Source organism: Protopterus annectens, chromosome 3.part0 (genome assembly GCF_019279795.1).
Source record: "Protopterus annectens isolate FY-2018-M chromosome 3.part0, PAN1.0, whole genome shotgun sequence".
Taxonomy (NCBI): Eukaryota; Metazoa; Chordata; order Ceratodontiformes; family Protopteridae; genus Protopterus; species Protopterus annectens.
In genome coordinates this window covers 383,870,769-383,894,620 of record NC_056731.1, presented here as the reverse complement: position 1 = coordinate 383,894,620, position 23,852 = coordinate 383,870,769, and the positions used below count along the sequence as shown (strand labels likewise).

The window sequence follows — 23,852 nt, the reverse complement described above, 5'->3', positions numbered from 1 at the left end:
AGTTTCCACTTCTTGCTTAGTAGCCAGAAAACCCTCTTCAAACTGTCTTCTGCAGCACTACGCATTAGTGGCATCTCTATTGACAGGGCCTCTAAATAACTCCCTTACATCACTACTACTTCAAGTGGCTTTGATTCTTCACCAGAATACCCGCTGGCCTGTTTCATGCAAATATAGCTTTACAGTATTGCAAGGATGATTTACTACTTGACTTACATGTAACACCCTCTCCCCATGAGGACAAATCCTGTAAGGTAATAAGACATTAGTTACTTCATATTGCAGAGCCAAGAAAGAATATTTCCTTGGCAACTGTCATGAGTTTTGAGAGTAACAGAGTAATGTTTATCTTGAGGTAGTACAATTAGGTACAATTAAGAAACTCCTTTCCATTTTACTTATGGCTATAATTCAGCAGAGCCCCAACACCACACACACACACACACACACACACACACACACACACACACGCACACACGCACACATGCACACACGCACACACACACACACACACACACACACACACACACACACACACACACACACACACACACACACACACACACACACACACACACACACACACACACACACGCACACACACACACACACACACACACACACACACACACACACACACACACACACACACACACACACACACACACACACACACACAGATATGCATTGACAATGAAATATTTATTCAGTTCTCTGGCTCATCTCAGAATACTGTACCCTCCCTCTCATTCCCTAACCATCTTATTCTTCTCTTTCATCTCCCATCTTGCCATCCAGGCAACAACTATTTAAATTTCCATTTTAACAGATTCCATTCCAAACTAAGCCCCTTAAGTAAGGATCACAAGTGTGGATGGATAGCATCCATGCATTCTTAAAGCTCACAAGTCCTGCATTGTTTTCCCTCTCCTCCATCTTCAACATCCCTCTAATGTCAGAGTGCATCGAGGACATCTTATAGCATGTCATTGCAGCCCCTTTCCTAGGGAAAAGGCCCATCTTGTGCCAAAACCTACATTCCCATTTCACTCCTCTCCTCTCCTTTTCTTTATAAAGTACTGAAAACAGTTGTTACAACACAACTCCCTAAGTGTCGTAGCTTACTTTGTGACAAAAAGCATCCCATGCAGATTTAAATACCTTCATTGCCCTTCTCTTCATCAGTAGCACATCTGCAAAAATAGTAATTTAGGAAAGTTGCCTAGTAATCTCTTTGTTCACTATCAAAGTCAGTTGTTTATGTATTGCACCTTCTCATTCAAAGGTGTAACATGCTTTTTTTTTTCAAATTACTGCTGCCCCACTCACCTGCAGCCATTCATGCTGTCCTGCCCCCAAATGATGGCCCACCTTCAAGCCAGTATAGGTCAGTCAGTGCCAAATCAGTTACTGTGTGACTGAATACTAATTTGCAACATGCAGCCTCTTGCATACCTCTCAACCTGTTAGAGCAAGAAATCTGGGCAAAGCTACAAATAAAGGGAGGACAGAGGGTGAAAAACAGGAGCACTTTTTAAAGTTTGCTCTTACAAACTTAGAAAGTTAATAGAATAATAGGTTTTGAATTAGCTTAAATTTTCTGAAGGATATGAAGTTTGAATCTCAAAGGTCTGTCATTATTTTCTGTCTTTGGTCCAGAATGATTTTCCAGTGATTTGCCAGAAATCTGCAATTTTATGAGAAACAGACCAAGAATAGTAGGCAGAAATATGGACATTTTGCAAAAAATTAAACAGTTGAGACGTATGGCCTCTTCTTTGTGGTGTTATAACACAGCTCCATTCAAATAAGTGTTGCATTGCAAGAAACAGGCATCCCACAGGGCAAAGGCACATACTTAACTGTCATTTAGAAACAGTGCTATATGGACAAGCCTCTATTCCACTTCAAGGTAGCCAGTCCTGCAGAGGTCAGCTCACACTCAACACAACTCATTTGCAAAATTGTACCTCCCACATGATTTAGTGTGATGAGCTATTTTGAGTGAATTGGTTCTGGTGCACTGGATGTTAGCAACCAAAAACCAAAATAGGCCCTACTTAAGTTATCCAAGTCTGAGCACAGCATTCAAGTTAGTATACAATACATAAGTAGATGCAATATATAAGTAGACTACAAGACACAACGTTACGTATTCTCTAAGCTAACCACTCAGACCTATAGAGATTAACTGCTGGTTAGCTGATAGAGTGGGTATAATTAGTGCCATCACCTGCTGCACCATACCCTTGCCAGACATCAATCTCCCAAAATAAAGTATTCCTCTGCATAATACACTTGCAGGCAGTCAGTGTAACTAATATGATGAGATGATTGGTGCACTATTTTTGTTCAGTTAACCATGTTAACAAGCTAAGTTAACAAGCTAAACCATTTGCAGCTAACAGCCCCTGGCTGGTCCAAGTGAAACACAGCACACCAGCTTACCTTACGAATGCTACAGAAAGCCTCATGTACACAGTGTTTCTCCTTCTTAAAAACAGTGCAGAAGGAGTACAACAAAATGAAAGTTAATTAGCTACTATTACTGTCAACCCCCAGCTACATGCCCTCTTCCTCAGCATAGTCACCCTCAACATGAAGACTACCTATTATAGTTCAAAATCAGCTAGGATTGTCTCCTTTTTAGTTTTATTGGCAGATTAGATTGAATGCTACCCATAAACCTAGCATCAGTGATTTTATTTCAATTTTCCCTGTTTTAAAACTGAGAGCTGCTAAACTTTAGTAGTTTGGCTACTTTCTAAGGATCATAAGATCATAGGAAGTTACTAGGCTATTGGCCCTGAGGCCCTTACATGCCTAGCCAAGAATTTAGCCCATGTTCCAGCAAGTCAGCACCCTATGCCACTAAGCAGGGACACAGGTGGAATCCCAGGGGTGTATTTTCTGTTCCCCATCCAGTTTGCTCTTAAAAAGGTTTAATGAGGTACTCTGCTTTATGTGGGGAGGGAGTCTATTCCACAAAAGGTGGAGTCTGTGGGACACAAATCTGTCCCGCCAACAAGTCCTGTTGATGTCACAGACCAGGTTGAGGTCACGTGTGCGGGTTACTCGAATGGAGCTTGACTTGCGGATATGCAGCAGTCCCATCAGGGCAAGGTCTAAGATTGCTTTGTATGCCAGACAGAGGTCACCTCTGAGGAGTCTGTAGGATGCTGAGTAGAGGGATAGGGCTTTTAGCCTATCTTTGTAAGGTAGATGTTTGAAGTCCTAGATTCTCCGGGTAAGGAACATCTGTGGTCTCTCCAGCTGCTGCATGTGCTTTGTGAGGTATATGCTGAAAGGGGCATTGTACTGGATAATGGGTCTTATAAGGGAATAAACAGGGATGTTATGACCACCCTGTCCCTGGATAAGATGCCCTTACTAATGAGGTGGGCCATGTAGAAAGCTTTCTGTACATTGGAGACAATATAATGATCAAAAGTCAGTTTGATATCAACCTGGGTGCCCAAGTCTCTCACAACTGATTGCATGCTTAGTGCCTTATTATCAATGTGATGATTTGTGGGGACATCATTCTCCCCAAAAGGGATGATGATGCATTTTCTGGCATTCAGTCTGAGGCCATGTTTCTGGCACCAGTCATTTGTTTGGGTGAGACCATCTTGGAGGATGTCCACATCACTAGAAGAATTGATGACAGCACCCAGCTTGCAGTCATCTGCAAACCTGGTCAGCCATAGCCCACTAGATTTTTAGCCTGCACCTGTGAGAAGTATATCCCAAACAGCAGATGCCCCAAGACTGATCCCTGGGGTACACCGCTTGTTATTCGTCTACTACTTGAGGTGGCTTCCCCTATTTTGACTAGGTGGGTTCTATCAGTGAGCCAGATTGCTACCCATCTGGTAACATATGGATTGATGCCTAGTTGAGAGATCTGGTAACGTATGGATTGATGCCTAGTTGAGAGAGTTTATCTATTATACCTGAGTAGGGAATAGTATTGAAGGCCTTAGCCAGGTCAATGTAGGTGGTGTACACCATCTTTCCCTCATCTATGGCCTTGGTGACGGTCTCAAAGAAGTTGACCAAATTTAATAGGCATGACCTCCACTTGACAAAACCAAACTGTGTGGGATCAAGTGTCTGGAGGTTGCCAATGTCCTTGTTAATGAGGTCCATGATAATCTGCACAATGGCCTTGCATATCAGGCTAGTAAGGCTGATGGGTCTATAATTTCCTGGATCAGTGGATGCTCCACCTTTGTGCAAAGGGATGATAGTAGCTGTCCTCCAGTCAGCTGGGATGAAGCCGGTACTCCAACTTTGGTTGAATAGGGTGCCTAATGGTACTGCAGGCTCCTGCCTGAGTTCATGTAGGATGCAGCCTGGGATGTTATCGGGTCCCATGGAGGCTGTATTTTTTGTCTTTGAGAGGGCAGTGATGACTTGCTCCCTAGAGATAAGTGGAGGGGGGCAGGTACTTGGTATGTCCTATTTTACTGATGGGGGACAGAGGAGTGAAGTTTTCACTGAACCTGTCTTCCAGCAGTTTGGCTATTTCTACAGGGTTTGTGTATGTGGTGTCCTTGACTACCAGTTCTGAGCAGAGCTAGGTGCTTCCCTTGAGACTGCAGACATATGTGAAGAAAGCCTTATGATTGCCTTTAGTAGATGTGGCCAGTTTGGACTCAAAGTTTGCTTTGGAGGATTTCACTAGTGCTCTTATTTGCTTGTTCAGGCTCAGGAAAGATTGCTTCCAATTAACCACCTGCTTCTTGGTCCTGGACAGCTATTTTTTTCCTTTATTATAGAGGTTATTTATTGCAGATGTCCACCAGACAGGTTTACTCTTCCTTGAGGAGGATGATTTCGTCCTGTCTGGTATTCCTGATTCCATGCTGCTATATAAATGCTCATATAGTACTTTGGTATAGGTTTGGACATATGTGCTAGTTCTTGTGGAGGGGAGGGGTCTTTGAAGCTGTTTATACCTTCCCTCAGGAGGTTGCAATCAACTTTGGAGAAGCATTTTTGTTTGGCCCTAGCTAGGGGGGGGGGTTGGGGGAGATGATGACTTCAAAAGTGACTGCTTTGTGGTACGATCTTACCAGGGATGATGACACTGTAGGGATGTTGCAGTGACTACTCATGTTGGTTAATACCAAGTCCAAGATATTTTCCCCTCTTGTGGCAGTGTCAACAAAATGGTCCAAGGCATTTGCATTGACAAAATCAAGGAATATCTGGGCATTTGTGTTTTGGCATGAGTATTTCTTCCAATCTATGGTTGGATAGTTAAAGTCACCCAGGATCAGGATAAAGGATTGAATCTTGATAGATTTGAAGTGGTCCAGATAGGTGGAGTGGGCATATTGAGTCAGAGTTGGAGGCCTGTAGCTAGCTATGATTTGAATAGGGGTCTAGTCAATTGTTAACTGCCCCTGGAGTATTTCCTGTGTGTCATACTGTTTAACCAAGCCTAGAGGTGTGTATGTATTTTATATATATATTGCAACTCCACCTCCTTTTGTTTTGCTGCCCACAGCTTGGGGTCTGAATGAATGATAGGATGAGTAACCTGGTATGGCTGGTGTGCTCTAAACAGCTTTGAACCAGGTTTCTGTAACTGCACAAATGTCAGCTTCTTCCAGGGTTCAGAATGCTTGCAATGAGTGCAGTTTATTGTTTAGACTCCTAGCATTTAGCAGCATGACCTTTATGAAATTTTCATGTTGGTAATTTTGACCTCATGACATTGCATAAAAAAGGCAATATAGGGGAGGTAAGAGCCTTTGCCAGGAGCCTGAAGCCCAAGGGAAACAGATGCAGACCATCTCCGGCAAAGCATTGAGGCTTGTAAATCATGTCATCCCAGGCTGCCAGGTACTGGATCCCCTTGGAATGACACCAGAAACTAAGACAATTGTTAAAGTCAATCATATTCTGTTTGTAATGAGGCATCATTCTGGGTGATGGTAGAATGCTGCTTAAGGCTAGGAATATACCTGCCTGGGACACATACTCAGCGAACTCGATCATATCTCTCTTCATATTGCCCAAGTCATTCACTCCAACATGGACTATGACAGAGTCATACAGTACCTGTTAAGAGACTTGAGTGCATTGGTGATATGGCAGATTCTGGCACCTGAAAAACAACTAACTGTGACTTTCTCATTATCCATCCTGGTGAGGGGCACATCTGTGTGTCTCACAATGGAGTCTCCTATGACTAATATGTTGGATATATTTATAGGCCTTAGTGGCTGTGAGACACAGGTGTGTGGACTATGCGTGGTGTGTGGTGTGGTGGGCAGTGGAGTTTGTGTGTGTTTATGCCTTGGAGGTCTCTTTTGTTCTTAACATGTTTCATGTATTAACCTTATATATTAAGCAGGCAGGTTTTTAATTAGAATTTTGAATTATTAATTTACTCACTCGCTTCACTAAGCCAGGACAACTGTATGTATTTTATGTACCTGTGACTTTAAATTGACTCATTAGTTTAAGTGATGTGTTTGAATTTAAACTCATGTGGAATTATCATTTTGTTCTGATGAAGTACATTGTACGTGTAACCGGACAGAAGTGTTCACTGTTTAATTCTGCTTTTGATGTTTTTTATTTTTATTTTTATTGATTAAAGTATCTTCAGTTCATTTCTTGGTCTTTTTTATTTTATGACTGATCTGTGGTGGGATTAAAGAGTTGGTATATTCAAGTTTCCCAAGTCGTACAATTTCACTTCTTCTTCTACAGTGTCAGATTTGTTTGAACAATAAAATTATGTTTTCAGACACTATTGCTTGCCACTGTTTCCTTCCTCTGTGCTCTCCGTGGATGAATAAAAATGAGTGCAGTCTGACCTGGAGGCAGTAGTCAATGCTGGCTGTGGCTATGTTCAGTGCAGTCATCTTGAACTGTTTCCCTTTTGCTGGTATTATCTTGTTTAATCCATTCATCTTAAATCACCCAAGTTGTTTGGTACAATTTTGCCACCTGATCTCAGACACTATACCTATACTATCACCATGCTTTCCATCACCTCCTGTGTAAAGCTGATTTTATATGCCCCTTTCAGAATATTTCTCATACTCCTGACTCTTTCTTTTCTGTGGTTGCATATGAAGTCTGTACCACATATTGCTGCTTCGTTTTAAATGAAATATTTATTTATTTATTTATTTATTTATTTTACATTTGTTGACCGGGCTAGTCTGGCTGGATACATGTCCATTTTCAGCAGAGGCCCGAGGAGAAAAGCTCCACTATATACTAGAAGGTAACATAAAAAATAGTACACCGGGATACAAAATTATAAACATGATAAGAAAATTAGTCTAATGAAGTATAGTAATGATACTAAAGCAAATGACAATAGCTATAATTAGCAAACTTAAATGAAACTATAATTAGCAAACTTAATAAAGCTATAGTTATAACATAGAGAGATGATTTATAATTGCAAATTCTTCGCTGTAGTAGGAATAATACAGCCATAAAAGAAAGAAAGTGGTAAATTACATAAGAGTCTTTAGGTATTTGCAGTAATAACAATTGTTATAATGGTTTTGTGCCAGGGCAATATATTAAGAGGCAGATTAGCATAGCTGGGAGCAACCTGTAAATATGAGGGATAACAGGTTGCAGAGGTAAAGTAGTATCCAAGTGGATAGTAGATAGTTGCAGAAGAGTGGAAGCATTAGTGATAGGGACAAGCATAGAAGTAAATAGAGAGAAATGAGAAGTGGGTTGGATGTTCAGGTCAGTCAGGGTTTGAGCAGGGGCAAAGCCAGTGAGACATAAAATAGTTCCTCAGTTGTTTCCTGAACAGTTGGGAAGAGCCTAGAGAGGTCAGTTCTATGGGAAGTTTATTCCAGTATGAGCCAATGGCGTTTGTAAACAAGGAGTCACCAGCTTTGTTGTGTGATTTGAGAGTGGCAACAAGTAGTTTGTTGGCTGAACGAAGGGAAGTAAGATTCCTGTAAGGGACAATAAGGTTATTTAGTGTGGGTGTATTAGAAGGGTAGTTGAGGATTTTATAGGTGATGACTAATTGATGTAGGAGAATAAGATTTTGGAGTTCGAGCCAATCAAGCTTTTTGAGGTTAACACAATGATGGGTGTGAAATGGGAGCCTGTGGCAAACCTGGCAATGCTATGATAGGCTGTGGCAAGTTTCTGAAGGTTAGATTTTGAAAGGTTTATAAAGGAAGGGAGGCATATAATAGTGTGGAGATGAGATGAGTTTGGGCTAGAGACACCCTTGTAGATGCTGTTAGAAAGGGCTTAAGTCTATAAAGAGCACCAATCTTTTTATTAACAGCTTTGATGGTAAGGTCAATGTGGTAATCAAAGTTTAGTTGATTATCTATTGTGACACCTAGTAGTTTAGTGGAACAGTCAGGTGTAATGATGGTGCCATTGTCAGACATAATTGAAAAGGAAAGGGGGGGGGGATTTAAGGGTAGGAGAGAAAAGTAATAGTTTCGTTTTTTAGGATTAAGGAGGAGACAGATATCTTGGAACCATTTTTCTACTGCTGTAAAGACTTGTTGGGTAGAAGAGTGAAGTTTGGCTGGGGAAGCAGCTGAACAGATAAGAGTTGAATCGTCTGCGTATTGAATACATGTGGAGGTGGGAAGAGAGGTAGACAGGTTATTAATAAATATGGAGAAGAGAAGGGGTCCTAAGATGGATCCTTGAGGGACACCGATAGTGACTGGAAGTAGAGAGGAAAGATGGCTGTCCCAGAGGACTGCTTGTTGTCTATCTTTCAAGTAGGAGTCAAACCAGTGCAATGCCAAAGGTTCGAGAGAGAGACATTTCAAAGTGTCTAGCAGGAGGTGATGGTTCACCATATCAAAGGCTTTAGAGAGGTCAAGAAATAAAGCAGAGGAGAAGAGATTGTTATTGCGATTTTTGTTGATAGTGTCTGAAAAGGAGAGAAGAGCAGTGGAGGTGCTATGGAAAGGTCTAAAACCATGTTGGGAGTCAGAAAGTAGGTTATTATGTAAAAGATGATGTAGAAATCCAAATAATTATTGTAAAAGTAAAGCAGTATGCACATTACAGTGTTTATGGTAAATGGGGTGAAATAGCCAAGTAACGGGACATTGGAATGACTGCAGGGGTAAGGGCTGTATGGTGGGGGTCCCGTTTGACCATGATTTTGTGAGGGGGGGAGGGTGGCAAACTCAAAGACAGCCCTGGGTGGCATAAACTCTATCTATCCCACTGATCAGTAGGTCATGGAGAATGACTTTTGAAGGTCCTAGCAAATTATAATATTATTTTGCTAAGATTAGAATATTGCCTACCATTAAATGCCCTACATTTACCACAAAACCCACATACTGTAAGTCACCAAAAACAAAATCCATTTTTTGGGTGTCTGTTCTTCAGTTTGTGCATCAAACCATTTCTTACCAACAACACAAGATCAGCCATTGCTCACTTCCAACTTCTATCCACCCTACTCTATGCATCTCCCATTCTGACTAATCTCAACAAAACTGAACTAAGCAAAATGGAAACCTGCTATAACAGAATTGCCCATTTTGCTGCAAATTGCTCATCTAGAACTCATCACTGTACTGCTTTGAGACAGCTCCACTGGCTTGAACTGCCCAACCTCCTAACCTACAATCAGCTCTGCCTCTGTCATACAATCTATTACCTCCTCAATGAGTGTCCTGCCCTCAAAAACCTAGTACAACATCACTCAGCCAAAAGGCCTCTTAGATCATCAAGCAAACTACTACTAGAAGTCACCAACAGCTACAATGGCTTTGGAGATGCACTATATAGTAGTTCAGTGGCTAAAAAATGGAACTCTCTCCCCACTAGCATTCAAAACACATCATCCAAAGCCTCCTTTAAAGACCTCATCAGGCAACATCTCAAGCAAAGTTGGCAGTGCCATGATTGCTCCCCAGGCTAGTGAAAGCGGATAAGGTACACATTTTAAACCTAGAGTACTTGATAATAGTTTTCAGTCTTATAAACACTGGCTAATCTACAATGTATGTACTGTACCTGTGTACTATGTATGTATTCTACCTATGTTCCAAATTTCAGTTGTACACCACAATTCTATTAATTACCTTTATTTTTAAATTAATATTTTTTGTTTGTTCTCACCACTGTAACTGTTGATGTGCTGCATACCACTGTAAAAACATATCTTTTGTAATTTGTGTATATACTGATCATGTCTAAATAACTAAATGTATCTGTAATTTTTCTATGTGGAGCTTTTCTCCCCGGGCCTCTGCAGAAAAAGGGCCTTTTTGGCTCAGTCAGACACCCCCAGTTAGCAAATGTAAAATAAAATAAAATAAAATAAAGTTGGTATCCCACAATTCCATCAAAGCGGGCGGGTTAAATAATTGTATATGCAAATTTTATGTTAAGCATGCAGATTTGTACTTATTTTTCAAATGCCTTTGTCCAGATTATTGATGTTTCCAGGTTGAGAGGTATGGTTGTGATCCATGACACTGTCAACTAATACGTGTTCTCTGTGTTATTGCATACTAACTGAAACGTGTACTCTGTAGTACTGAATACTAACTTATAGGTGTACTCTGTGGTATTGCATACTAACTGATAGGTGTACTCTATGGTACCGAATACTAACTGATAGATGTACTCTGTGGTATTGCATACTAACTGACTGTTGTACTCTTTGGCACTGTGTACTAACTGATTGGTGTATTATGTCGTATTGCATACCAAATGATAGTATACCCTGTAGTACTCATAGTTAACTGACTGGCATGTATAACAGCCTACATGTAACAATCATCAGATAAAGCTAGTTATTGTGTGATCGCATTGCTAAAAATAGTTTCTTGTAGCAGACTGTTATTCTAGCCACCCTCTGGAATGATTGCATGTCTTTAATCAGTCTCCATTACTGTTCACAGCACATGGATGCATTTCCTTAAATGTAACAGCAGTGAGAAACTTGCATGGGTGTAAGATGTAAATGACTCTGATCGAGTGGTCAGACTCACTGGCTAGCTTCTATGAAATGGCCATGGCTGGCAAGTTTGTGGCTTCTGTTTTTATTCATATTTACCATTATTATGTAAGTATTTGTCAGCACTTGAATGCCAGCCTAACTCATTTGACAAAATTGCATTAAAAATGACCAGGAGGAGGGGTATCACACCTGTGTTTCTGCATGAGCCACCTGGACATAATACACTAATGCACTAAGGATGGCTACCTGTGGGCTTTTATGGGCTAGTTGGTTGTACGTCCCAACTCTGTATCCTTGGTAGCATTCCTGGCATGAGAAATGATGCAGTTTCTGTGCCTACTTTTGGTCTTTCAGCGTGTCACCCAATATGTAGTCTACCCATCAGTCATCTCAGTGTTTCACTCTTGGGGTGTAAGACTTTATTAAGCTAATTTGGGGAGTTAGTGCCTCTGTTATGAAACTAACTGCTTTGCATCCTCTGTATATATGGATTAATTTATTTAAACAGTATTCAAGTGACAAAAATGTATGCATTTTATTGACAGAGATATAAAACATCAGTGAAAAGTAAGTAACAGCTCAGTGGTAGCTATTTTACACTTTTGCAAAAACAGTGCATAGACAGATTACAATTGCAACAAAGCTACTTGGGGTTATACTGTTGATATTTACTGTATGAAATTAATTTAAACCACAGCCACTTATGGTCAAATATTTAATTGAATAATATATAAATACATTACAAATCTTTCAAAGTCATCATATATATGATATTTATTCCTATGAACCACAACACATTTTTACTTGGGGCTGTTAGAACTGATGTTTTAGGCAATATATTTGCAGTCACATTTAGAGGCAATCTTAAATGTTCTCTTTTTCCAGATAGACTTATGAGGAAAAAGCCTTATGCATTCCAACAATGCAGGGTAAATTGTTTTCTTTTGGTCTTCCTGTAGGTGTCTGTGGTCATTCTTTCTTGCATTTGCTTATTGACTAGCATCTGTTTGCTTTTGTGTAGATTATTGGAACAATCCCACTTATGCCAAATCCAGCAGTGCCATCCAATCAGTTAACAGGAGGAGCTCAGGGTCTTCAAGTCCAGCCAATCACCCCACAACTACTGACAAATGCCCAGGGACAGATTATTGCCACTGTCATTGGCAACCAGATCCTTCCGGTGATCAACACACAAGGAATAACACTTTCTCCCATCAAGCCAGGCCAGCAGGTAAGGTGTTCATTCATTCAGTGAAGTATTAACCCAGAGACCCAAAATTGCTTCTCAGCATTTTCAGGACATACAGGGTAAGGCAGGGATAAGGCACACTGTTTCATAAGATCACACTACTTACTAATTTTAACATCTGTGCAATGTCCACTTTGTAAATTAAATTACAGGTGCATTGGTGAATAACATTTTTTCTATTTTTTTTTTTTTTTGCACAGTAGGGTAGCAATTCATATTGAAAACAGAAAATTGCTACTTGCTTCTTTCCTACTGTTACATAAAATTGATCCTATCTGGCATCAGTCTCAGAAACTGTGACATGATTATTTTTTTCCTGTTTCCTATCCTGTGATGGACCATCTTAGCATATATCTGAGTCTTCAAAATTTAAACTGCTTACAAGCATACAGGACGACCTTTTAAAATAAAGCCTTTTTTGTTTACTGCTGTTTGTAAGTACTGATTACCCTGCCATGCTGAGTACATTCAATCATGGGAAAAAAATGCATTTAGCTGTAAAGACACCTGGTGTATTTTACTACATGTGGTTTGCACAAGTGACAGATGAATTAGAATTTATTACTAGGTAACAGCACCAGACAAAGCCTTGCTCAGGAATGCTGGTCAGATCTTGTAAAATCAGAACTTAAGCATTTACAGTTGCACAAAATGCTCTTCTAGTATATTCTTAACTTTTACAAAGCAGTATCAGAAATCTGAGTTAAAGGGATTGCAGTTACAACATGCCTACTTCTGTTTGGAACGTTGTAAACATGTAGTAATTGCAAACAGATACACAGTTTCTGTATTATAATATTTCTATATTTTGTGGGTCCATTTGATTTGCACAGTAGATTTGAAGAACCTTGAGATTAATAATGTGCTCATAATATGTGCAACGACAGTAAATAGTGAGCAATGTATTGCAATATATGCAGGAGATTTTTTAAAATATTCTAAAAGCCAGTTTATAGAGCTACAGATGAATGTTAGTAATTGTTTAAGAAATTATAGAATATCATTCTGCCCATCACCTGTTAGACTTATATTAACCTCAATAAAACTGTCCTGCAGATTCTCATTGCTGTGGCAGATTCAGTCATTTGAAAATGTTGCAGTGATTAATGAACAAGAATTGCTAAATATGTATAGAAATATCCTGACTTTTAGAGTCTGTGGTAGATGAAAATGCTGTACATGTGACAACAAATAAATCATAAAACTACTCAGACCATCTGAAAACCTTGTTCTCCTTCTCTGTTTCATACAGGCTACTGAGAGGTGGGTGACCTCTGGCATGAGTGTAGAGCCTCAGCAGACCCTGTCCTGTCAGACTCTCTACATATTCACAAGTCTGATGGTATCTTAAACACCTGCTCAAGGGATATCAGTGTGTTTTGTAAAATAAATAAATAGAACATGTTGTAGGGATAGGTACCACCCCTACAGAACTGTCTACCTCTCTGCATAAAGCAAAGTACTTCTATTACTCTATACAAATGTAATTTAGATGAATGTATGGATAGCCACAAATTTACTCCCGGTTTAGAATCCTTGCTCTTGTCCCTAATGGAAAGAGGCAAAATGTAAATGTCCCAACAAATCCTTGTCCTGCCCCTAGCTGAGTTATATGTACACAAAATATAAGGACTAAAAACTACCAGGACAATGTAAGGCAAGGGTTCTTAAGATCTTCACAGACCAATACCCTAGTAAGTACCTATGACCTTATGAACAAACTAAATGAATAAATAGTAGATAACATTCAAAAGGTTTGCTGAAATAGTTTTAAAAGTACTAAAATAGCTGATATGCACAGTCTTGATTTTTATTCTGGCTAACTCATTGGGTCCAAGTCCTTGTTACACTATTAAATGACGTTATGCTCAATCACTCCAACCACAATTTATTTATATTCTCTCTCTGTGTATTAGAAAAATAACAAATATCCATTTGCAACTTGAAGGAGAAATGAATAACCTCTCTACCTCTCTTCTCATCAATCATATTAGTGTCCCCACAACCTGGCATCAGTCAGTCAGTCTGTATCCCAGCCAATGAGACAGTGGTCAGTATCCCCAGCCTATATCTTTTTACCTGTACTCACCATCTCCTACCATCCAGGAAATCAGCAGTTGTTTTCCTCACAGATCTGGGTGTCACTGATCTGCTGATTTTCCTTGACATCTCAGTAATGGCTTACATCTTCCACCTGAAGAATTTCAGTAATCACTACCTTTCTTTTGTTCTGAGCTAAAACTTTCTAGTGGTAAGCCTTTCACACCTGGCATCTATGCAGCCACCTGTTGTTACCTATGAATGGATGCATAGGATTTATAATAATTCATTTTGATAGAGTGCAACTCAGATGTTGTTGCACTGGTGGAAAATCAGTGATACGTGTCTGATATGTTGCACTGTGTTGTACCCCACCCTCTCCAAAGATGCTCACCTCAAGCCTGTCAGTCACATCTTCAATATTTTGGATGACAATACAGCAGATATATTCAATCATATTGCCCTTTGTTCCTAAACCCATCATGTGTATACTTTTTATTTATTTATTTTACTTACCATACCTTAGGTACCCTGCTTCTTGGCTATCCTGATTGACTGGGAACAACCACCATTATTATCAAACTCCTTGTGTGCCCCACTGCTCTGTTCTCCTCAGTGACATAGCATCCCTGTATATAGACTGAAGTATCCAATTGCCAGGTAGGTTCATCCCTGTTTCTCCAGATGGAAGCAGTCCAGGGGTTATTACTAGCTTTGATGCCTTGTGACCAGGGACAGGAGTGGAGAAGAGGAGTCATCATCCTGCAGCCAGCTGTAAGTTAATACTTACTACACAGCTGTTGGTGGAAGTCCCATTTCATTTTGAGAGGAGCTGTACCCTACCTATATTGTGATGACTCTCCACAGCCCTTACCCACATACGTACCTTACATGGAAGTTGATCTCATGTGTCCCGGTCAAAAAGGACCAAGCATCAGCAAAACTCCCAAGCCCAGCTTTCCTGTTCCCCCTCCCTTTAGAAAAGTGATCTGGGTTTCACTTCATCAGTGATTTTCTTCCTGTGTTGGTGGTTCCAGTGCTCAGGTCACAAGTCGAGCTCCAGGGTGCTCCATCTTCTCCATGGAGCTGATGTATCATGCACAATGGGCTCTGTGTGCATTTTTCTATAATGTTCAATCTCCTCTACCAGTCCCTGTATTTTTTCTTCCACTTCTTTGCATGATGCTTACTACTCACACACACTACTACTTTATCCAGCTTGAGGTGAGAAGAAACATTGCATTCATTACGTCCAGCATGAGTCCTAGAAAGGGGACTCTAGATGCATTCCAGGACCCAGAAGGTTAAGGTTTAAATATGATCATGTCAGTATGGCAGACCACACAAAGGCCATTTTGTGGGGTATGATATTATGGTTTTGAGAACTGAGACTGATTCTGATGCAGGAATATAGCATAAAATAGAAAGTCATAATGGCTACAAAGTATTTTTCATTTTTAAGGTATGGTTTACTTTAAGCATGGAGATTATGGGCACAATGGATAGCATTGTCACATAATAGCAAGAGGTTCCCCAGTTCAATTCTTGGCTGGGGTGCCTTCTGTGTGAAGTCTGTATGTCTTCCCTTTGTTCATGTGGGCTTTCTTTTGGTGCTCTGGCTTCCTGAAACATTCCAAAGACATGCAGTAGGTGGACTAGACATTACATTGGCCATAGGTGTGAATGTGCATGCAAGTGTGTGGTGTGGAAAAATAACCGCAGTAGTGCTAGCCACCCATTGGTGTAAACCTTGGCTCTTGATGATTGTCACTATTGAAGTGACACTCTGACCCCATGTGTAAAAATGGGAAAAAGAGTTTGTGGATGGATGGATGGATTTACAAAAGGGCAGACTACTGACAATCTCATTTCAATTCACATTTCTCACTAATGTTTCTTCAACGGAGTCCTAAATGTCAGACTGACAAGGAACCAAAATGCCAAAAACTGAAACACAGAACTGAAAAGGGTAAAAAATTAAATTGCAAGGAATTTTTGCAGGTGGACAACCCCCATATACCTCCGACCATGTCAGTAGTACCACCATCACATCACATAGTGTCATCTTTCCACCAGAGTACATACCAGTAGCCAGGTTGTAGAGCCTTCATCTCCTTATGCCCTCATTCTCCAACACAAATATCAACTATTGCAGCAGCAAGAAGTCACATTGTCTAGTGTACTAAACATCCATTGGCAGTGCTATAGCATGCTAGAGCTGTGACTGCTCCAAGTGTACACATGCCATGCTACCTTTTCATTTGTGTATATTTGACAGCACCTATATATATATATATATATATATATATATATATATATATATATATATTATAGTATATATATATATATATATATATATATATATTATATAATATATATATATATATATATATATATATATATATATATATATATATAAAACTGAGTTTTGTTCTCTCATTTTGAATTTATTTTTATGAGAGTTTTATGATAGTTGTTTCTATATAAAAAGTCACTTTTGTCTGTGATTGCCCTTTGCATTTTTGCATTTCTGTCAGTTGTCAATAGTAATTAATAAAGAGTTGAAGGATTTTATCTGGGAGGGGAAGAGGGTAAAAGTGAAGTGGGACAAGTTGATTCTTCCAATAGAACAAGGAGGTTTAGGATTACTTGATTTGAAGGGATATTTTTAGAGCAACACACTTTAAGCTCTTATACATAACACAAGCAGAAAGCTACAATTCAAAGTAAAGTAGCAGAAAATATACTAAGAACTAAGCCAGCACTGAAATGGAGTAAGGAGAATCTGCCAATAGGGATGACTGCAATTAGGGGTAGAGAGAATAGGCAATGGGAGGCTGGAATTTGTTGGAAGAAGCTGGCAAAAGAACCAAGGTATTGGGAACAAATAATTAGAGGAGAAGGTAATAGAATGGGAAGAGACCAAGAAGCTATTTGGACTGCAGGCTAGAGATTTCCTTCCCATTCAGTGATTGATACCAAAGTATAGGCAAAAAGAAAGGGATATTGGAGTCCTAAATGCGAAACCTGCACTGACTGAGTTTTTAGTTGAATCTATAACAGAAACTGCTGTTAAAAATAAATGAATTTGTAGGGCATATAACATGTTGCACAATAACTATAGGAGTCAAGCAGAGGAGGTTAGAAAAGATTGAGAAGAGAGATTAGATACGCAATTCACAAAGAAACAACGAGAGGACATATGTGTGGCTCCCAAATATGCAATAACATCTATAAGACTTAGAATTTTTGGCTAAAAATGTTTGCATAGGTACTTTTATAGTTCACGCATTGTTTATAGATGGCACATTTTGGACATTTAATGTGGAAGAAAGAGATACTTGGGAGGATATGTTATCAGAATGTAATGAATTGTCAGACTTTAAAAATTCCTTACAGAGTACTCTGTCAGAAATATTGGGCAAGCAAATAAGTGTAACTAAGGAAATTATTATTTTTTGAGCCAGGATACAGGATCTGAATTGCCTAGACATAACAAGACCTTGTTAAGTTTAATTCTGGTGACTGCCAGAAAAGCAATTAATGCAAAATGGAAACTAAAATCTAAACTAACCATACCTGAAGTGGTGAGTATTGTAACAGAGGTAAAAGAACTAGGAAGTAGCATCTTTTGAAAAGGGTAGTAGTAAATTACACAGATAAAAATGGAAATTGTGGGAACAATGCATGCATAAAACTGTTTTGGACAAGGAATGAGGTTTAACAAAAGGCATGAATTGAACAATTTATGTAATGTTGGTTTGATTATATTGTATACAATGTATGGGATGTAAAATATTTGTAAATGTTAATCTGGTTGATTACTTTTATATAAATGTAAGTGTATCTGTGAACCAAGTGATAATTCAATAAAGGTTTTTTCTAATCATTTGGTTCATAAATTAATTAAATATTCTTGCCTTCATTATTTTTCCTCTTTGCTATCAAATGGTCCCTTTCAAAACCATGATTTCCTTTCGGCTGTAATGTATCTCTTCTACTATTCATCAGTGTCTGCATTCTACCTTTTCAATTCAAATAATATTAATATTTGATGTTTGCTTCTCTTTTAGAATGTACTGCCATCATACGTGATTTGAACATTATATTCCCATCAACTATACCACCTTAGATGTCTTAGAAGGGGCATTAAGGTACACAGAAATATTTGTTTTCCTTCAGGCATTTTCTCCTCCTATTGTTTGTGCATCCTTTGATGATTCTCTCATTCCTTTACTGCTCATCTTACCTGTTTCTACAGTCTCCTTAAAGTAATTAGAAGACATAATAATTTTCTAATAAATAAATTCGGCTCTATATTAAATTTTCGAAATGGCATTACAGTGAATGCCGTTTTGCTGACACGTAAAAACCAAAATGCTAAAACAGCGAAATCCCAGGTCACCGATTTTTTGGAACAAAATTGGTAGACCAGCAAAACAAAACACACCAGTTAAAACATTTTAAAGTGGGGGGCTTCACCCCACACCCCCCTAATGTGAAGGGCAGTGCCCCCCACACTCCCCCTAAACTGAATATACCAACTCCAAGATCACACTACAGTGGGGTAAAGGGCAATGTCACGACTCAGGCCAATCGTTTTTTTTCACAGGAAAAAAAATCACTGACTTGAGCTTTCTCTGTTTGAGCATTTTGTTCTTTATGGTTGGGCGAAATGGCATTCGCTGTAATGCTGTTTCAACAATTTAATATAGACCCATAATTTCTACTAAGTTCTGATGGAGAAAGCAGTGGTGTCTGGTAGATATCTTGCTTTCCAGGTGATTGATATATATATATAGATATATATATATATATATATATATATATATATATATATATATATATATATGTCTAATTCCTATTCTTTTCCATAAGCTCTATACATTCACCTTTTTTCAACTGCGTTCTCTACAAATTTAGGAGTTGCTGATGAATGAGTAATGGACACCAATGCCATTTTTAGCTTGGATGAAGATTATACACATAATTGTGTCCTACTTCAGATTATACAGGGTTGCACGTACTTGTTAACATATTTAAATATGCTATTAATTACATTTTTATTAGCCCTGTTGCTCCTACTACTATTGGTGCAGTCTGGGTGTCTTTATCTTATATTTCCCTTGATTCTGCTTGCATAACCTGATATTTCATGACGCTATGTAATTAGGACAATATAATCATTCAGTGTACCTATTACAACAGTTAATATTACTTTTGTCCTTTTGTTTTGGACTACTATATCTATTTTTCTAGCATCTATTTTCTTGAGTGTTGGTAGTGGGTGATACATACCTTGTGATTAGTGCTTTCATTTTCATGTATGCTTCTCAGCTATTTGCATATTGTATCTTTTGCACAACACCCAGTGCAACATTCTTGTCATATTGTTGTGTTTTTCAGTTTGCAGACTGTCAGCCATGAGTGTATGGCAACTATATATTGTTCCGTGTTACAGAGCCTACATTTATCTGTTTCTCCCACCCACTATCTTTAACTGCCATTATTAACCTTTTCATCTTTTGGCTTAAATTCACCCAAATCTTGATCAATCTCTGGTTGTTCCAGGAGTTCTCTATACTTGCCACTGTCACTGTGGGATTTCCAGCTTTCTCTCCTTTTCTTCTAATGCTTCTCTTTGCATTCTTTCTTTTTTTGGCACTTTCTTTTGCTGTCTGATTTTTATCTACTTCTTGTTGATTTCCATTCCAACTCCTGTCTAAAATACTTCTGCAAACTAAGCAAAAATATTATCTTAGACTTATTCTCTTCATACTTTACATCTTTCCCCATGTTTGGATCTGATGAGGTCAACATATACGTATGTAGTCCCATGATTGCAGAAAGTGGGATATATAATTCCAGTATGCACTAGTTTGTATCTTCTGATAAGCATAAGGAATTTTTCTTGTTTACTTGTCCAACTGATTCAGTGCTGTTTGGAATGAATCAACCACAACAAAGCTTTTAGTTAGAATTAGAACAGGAAGAGCAAGTTGACTTACAGCGTGAACTTTTATTCTTAGATATTCGGTCAGTTTTCAATATTAACTTCAGTCTTCTAAAATATTCCTTATAAGCATTGTTCATGCTTTATCACTGACCCTTCATCTATTCCCAAAAATGTATACATTGCCTCCTGTTCAAGGCTGTTTATATCACACTCATGTTTCAGGCAGATATTTTCCTGGTGCTACAACCTTCCTGTGATAAATGTTATTTTTCCACATTTGTCAAGACCAAATGTCATTCTTACATCACCCAAAATTATTTTTAATTAAACATAGTTGTGCTTTTAGATCATTGTCCAATGTGCTGTACAGTTTCAAACTGTCCACAAAAAGTACACGAGTTGTTTTTGAACAAGGTTGGTATCTGGATGTTAAATGGTAACCATAGCCCAGTTTATTAAGTAAACATCTTAAAGGATTAAACGCAAGGCAAAACAGCACTGTTACCAAAGAATCACCCTGGAATATCTCCAGCCGGATTTTTATTCTTGGGATAATAATTTACACTTTATTATGACTCAGCTGTAAAGCTGTTTGCCACTGTTTCATAGTCATGGCATGCATATTGATAAATATAGAATGTATGTTATACATTTATTTATTTAGTTAGTTATTGATATTCAATAACACACACACACACACACACACACACACACACACACACACACACACACACACACACACACACACACATGCACTCATGGACAGACATGCACACACATACTGTTGTGATTCAAAAGCTGTGACCCTTCTGTAGACAAATACAATTTTCCTTATCAAAGTCTCTGAAGCATGTGATTTGTAAAAATAAAGCGTGGCCTCTGTCCTCCAGTTATGATCATAGTCACCCATGCAACAGATCTCAATGCTCATTTTAGCTATTTTTTCCCATTTTAGGAAGCAGTTGATCAACTGAAATATGCATTAACACAGGACTGTGTTCAAATAAATATAAGCAATGTGAAATTTAGTAAACAATTAGGGTTAAACCCTTTCCACCCTCTATTAGTTTTTCAACTTACTTTCCTACCATAACCTCATCCATCATATGTAATTTGCCTTCTTCCTTTTCTTTCCTTCTTTTCCACATCTTCTTACTTGTCCTGCTTAAACCCTTTTCCTCATCTCTCAGTTTCTCTACTTAATCTCCCTTCACACCACCTCATCCATATGTATTTTATTACTTCTTTTACTTCCTCCTTACCCCTTCTGCATCTGTAATATTTCATCCTTTCCAACTTCTTTCCTTTATCTTAACTTTAACCTTGCACCTTTACCCCCTCCCCTTCATCCCCTTTCCATAGCTCTCTCCCCTTCATATTTCTATTCTACTCTCCTTTCCACTCTATATTTTACTCGCTTTAGTGTCTTTTCTTACTTATCTTAGGCTCCTGCCTCTCTCTCATCTGATGCTCCCTTTTCATAACTTTCCATACAGTTTTTGCTAATATTTCTCATCTGGCTTCAGCTAATAACCATCTTGTGTTATTATTCCCTATTCATTCTGCTGAATGTTCTTTTTTATATTGCGGGCAACTAGTAATCATTATAGTGTGTTCAAACTAGTATTCTTAAATACTTTTGGATATTTGTGTTCCAATATATTTGTATTTCAAAATGTATCGATTTCTAATTGTTGTATGTTAATATTGTTAACTGTGTTTGGAAATTTTCTCCCTGGGACTCCTCTGAAAATGGGCTTTCACCCAATTGGAGTATCCCGGTAAACAAATGTTAAATAAATAAATAGATACATACATACATACATACATACATTAATAAATAATTGCTGATCGACTTTTTAAGAATCATTATCCACTCTGAGCATTATCAGTTTAACAAGTGTTTGACTTACAAGAGTCTTCTTCACTTCCACTCCTCTTTCTAAATAAACAATGCCGCCGAATATATTACATACGAAAATCAATGCTTTTAAACTGCCTGTACGTTTTCAGAAGTTGAGAGAATAGATTCAGTAAGGTTACTTTGCAGAAACATTTTCTGGAGATCGCATACTCATCAAATGCCATTCTTTTAGTCATGTGAGCCCCAGACTTCCAACACAGTAAATTATATGATGATTACAGACTATGGATGATAATATTCCTTTGGAATTTTTATGAATTTCATCTCACTGAAAGGCAAGACAAGAAAAAGCTCTTTGAAGTAGGACTCAAAATGGATTTTTCATTTTTAATGTGTCATTTTTCCTCATGTTCTCTGATCCTAAAAACTGTCATTGTGGAGTAGTAGTTGAGCTGAGGGCTAAGTAATGACAAAACTGGACACGGCTGGACACTGTTTTCATTATAGTCTGATGACAAGTCATCCTTGTCTTGCTTCACAAACAATTGCAAGTAAATTATTATTTTTAGCACCATTATTAGCTTCACATAGTACATGGGTAGATATACAGTTGTAAAGAGAAAAAAATATTACAAAGTTTTTAACTTTTCAAGCCTTATACATATTTTATTTCTTAGCAATTATTATTCAGTTTAACATTACATAGATTGCATGTCTCACATTCACTGAAATTTCACTCTTCCTGCTAAACATAATTCTGCGTGTATTGTTGCCACAGATTCCATTTATTTCTGTTGTTTGCTTCCTCCCATTTCTAAAGATCCCACCCAAATTCTGTTATATCCTTTACAACATTTAGTGATCCTGTTATGATTATTTTGTATTTTGATTTCCATTTTCTAGTAATGGCTTCTTTGGCAACCAACTGCGTTAAACTATATAGGCCATTACTATGTCTAGGCAATTCAAATTCAACATCCCACCTCAAAAGAATAATTTCCTTAGTTACAATAATTTACTCCCCCAACATTTCTGGCAAAGTACCTTGTAGGGAATTTTTTTTAAATCAATCAACACATTGTGTTCCCACAAAAAGCATGTTCCAAAGTGCCTCGTTCTTTTTGGTCACAGCCCCAGCAATTGCTGTCTACCTGTGTAAAAAAAATTCTAAAGTAAACGTGGGGTATAAAAACACCTATGCAAACACTTCCATGCAAAAATCCTAAACCTTCATCATTGTGTTACATACCTGGGAGCCATACAAATGTCTTGTCATTGTTTATTTGTATATTGCCTTTCCAGTCTCATTTCACAGCCTTTTCTTACCTCTTTAGATTGATAGTAATAGTTAGCATGCATTCTTCTGTATTCCCTAATAATTATCTTCTTTAACCACTTCTTCTGTTCTACACTCAACTAGAACCTCAGCCAGAGCTGGCATTTTATTTAACACTCCCCTGTTCTTTTCTCTTTGCCTATACTCTATCAATCCTTGGTAGGGAAGGCAGTCTCCAGCCTGCAGTCCAAATTTCTACTTTGCCTCATCCCCTTCTATGATTTTCTTCTCCCTAGTTATTTGTTCCCAATGCCTGGTCCCTTTCCTAATTTTCTTCAATAAATTCCAGGTCTCTCTTGCCTATTTTCTATCCCCAACTTGCTGTCATCCCTATTAGTAAAATCTCCTTTCCCCATTCCTGTGTCGGCTTATTTGTAGAAATACTTTCTTTTACTTTATAAATAAATATTTTGCATGGTTGTTGCTGCACTCCTTAAAGACCTG

At 38.3% G+C, this 23,852-nt stretch overlaps 1 protein-coding gene across 1 annotated transcript in view; it reads left to right on the top strand.

Moving 5' to 3' along the window:
• The window catches only part of POU6F2 (POU class 6 homeobox 2), a 1,132,881-nt gene that overhangs the window by 980,567 nt on the left and 128,462 nt on the right, over nt 1-23,852 (top strand). Inside the window, exon 6 of the mRNA XM_044065593.1 lies at nt 11,985-12,194. Within this exon, the coding sequence (XP_043921528.1) occupies nt 11,985-12,194 (210 nt within the window). The remainder of the gene's footprint in view (nt 1-11,984; nt 12,195-23,852) is intronic.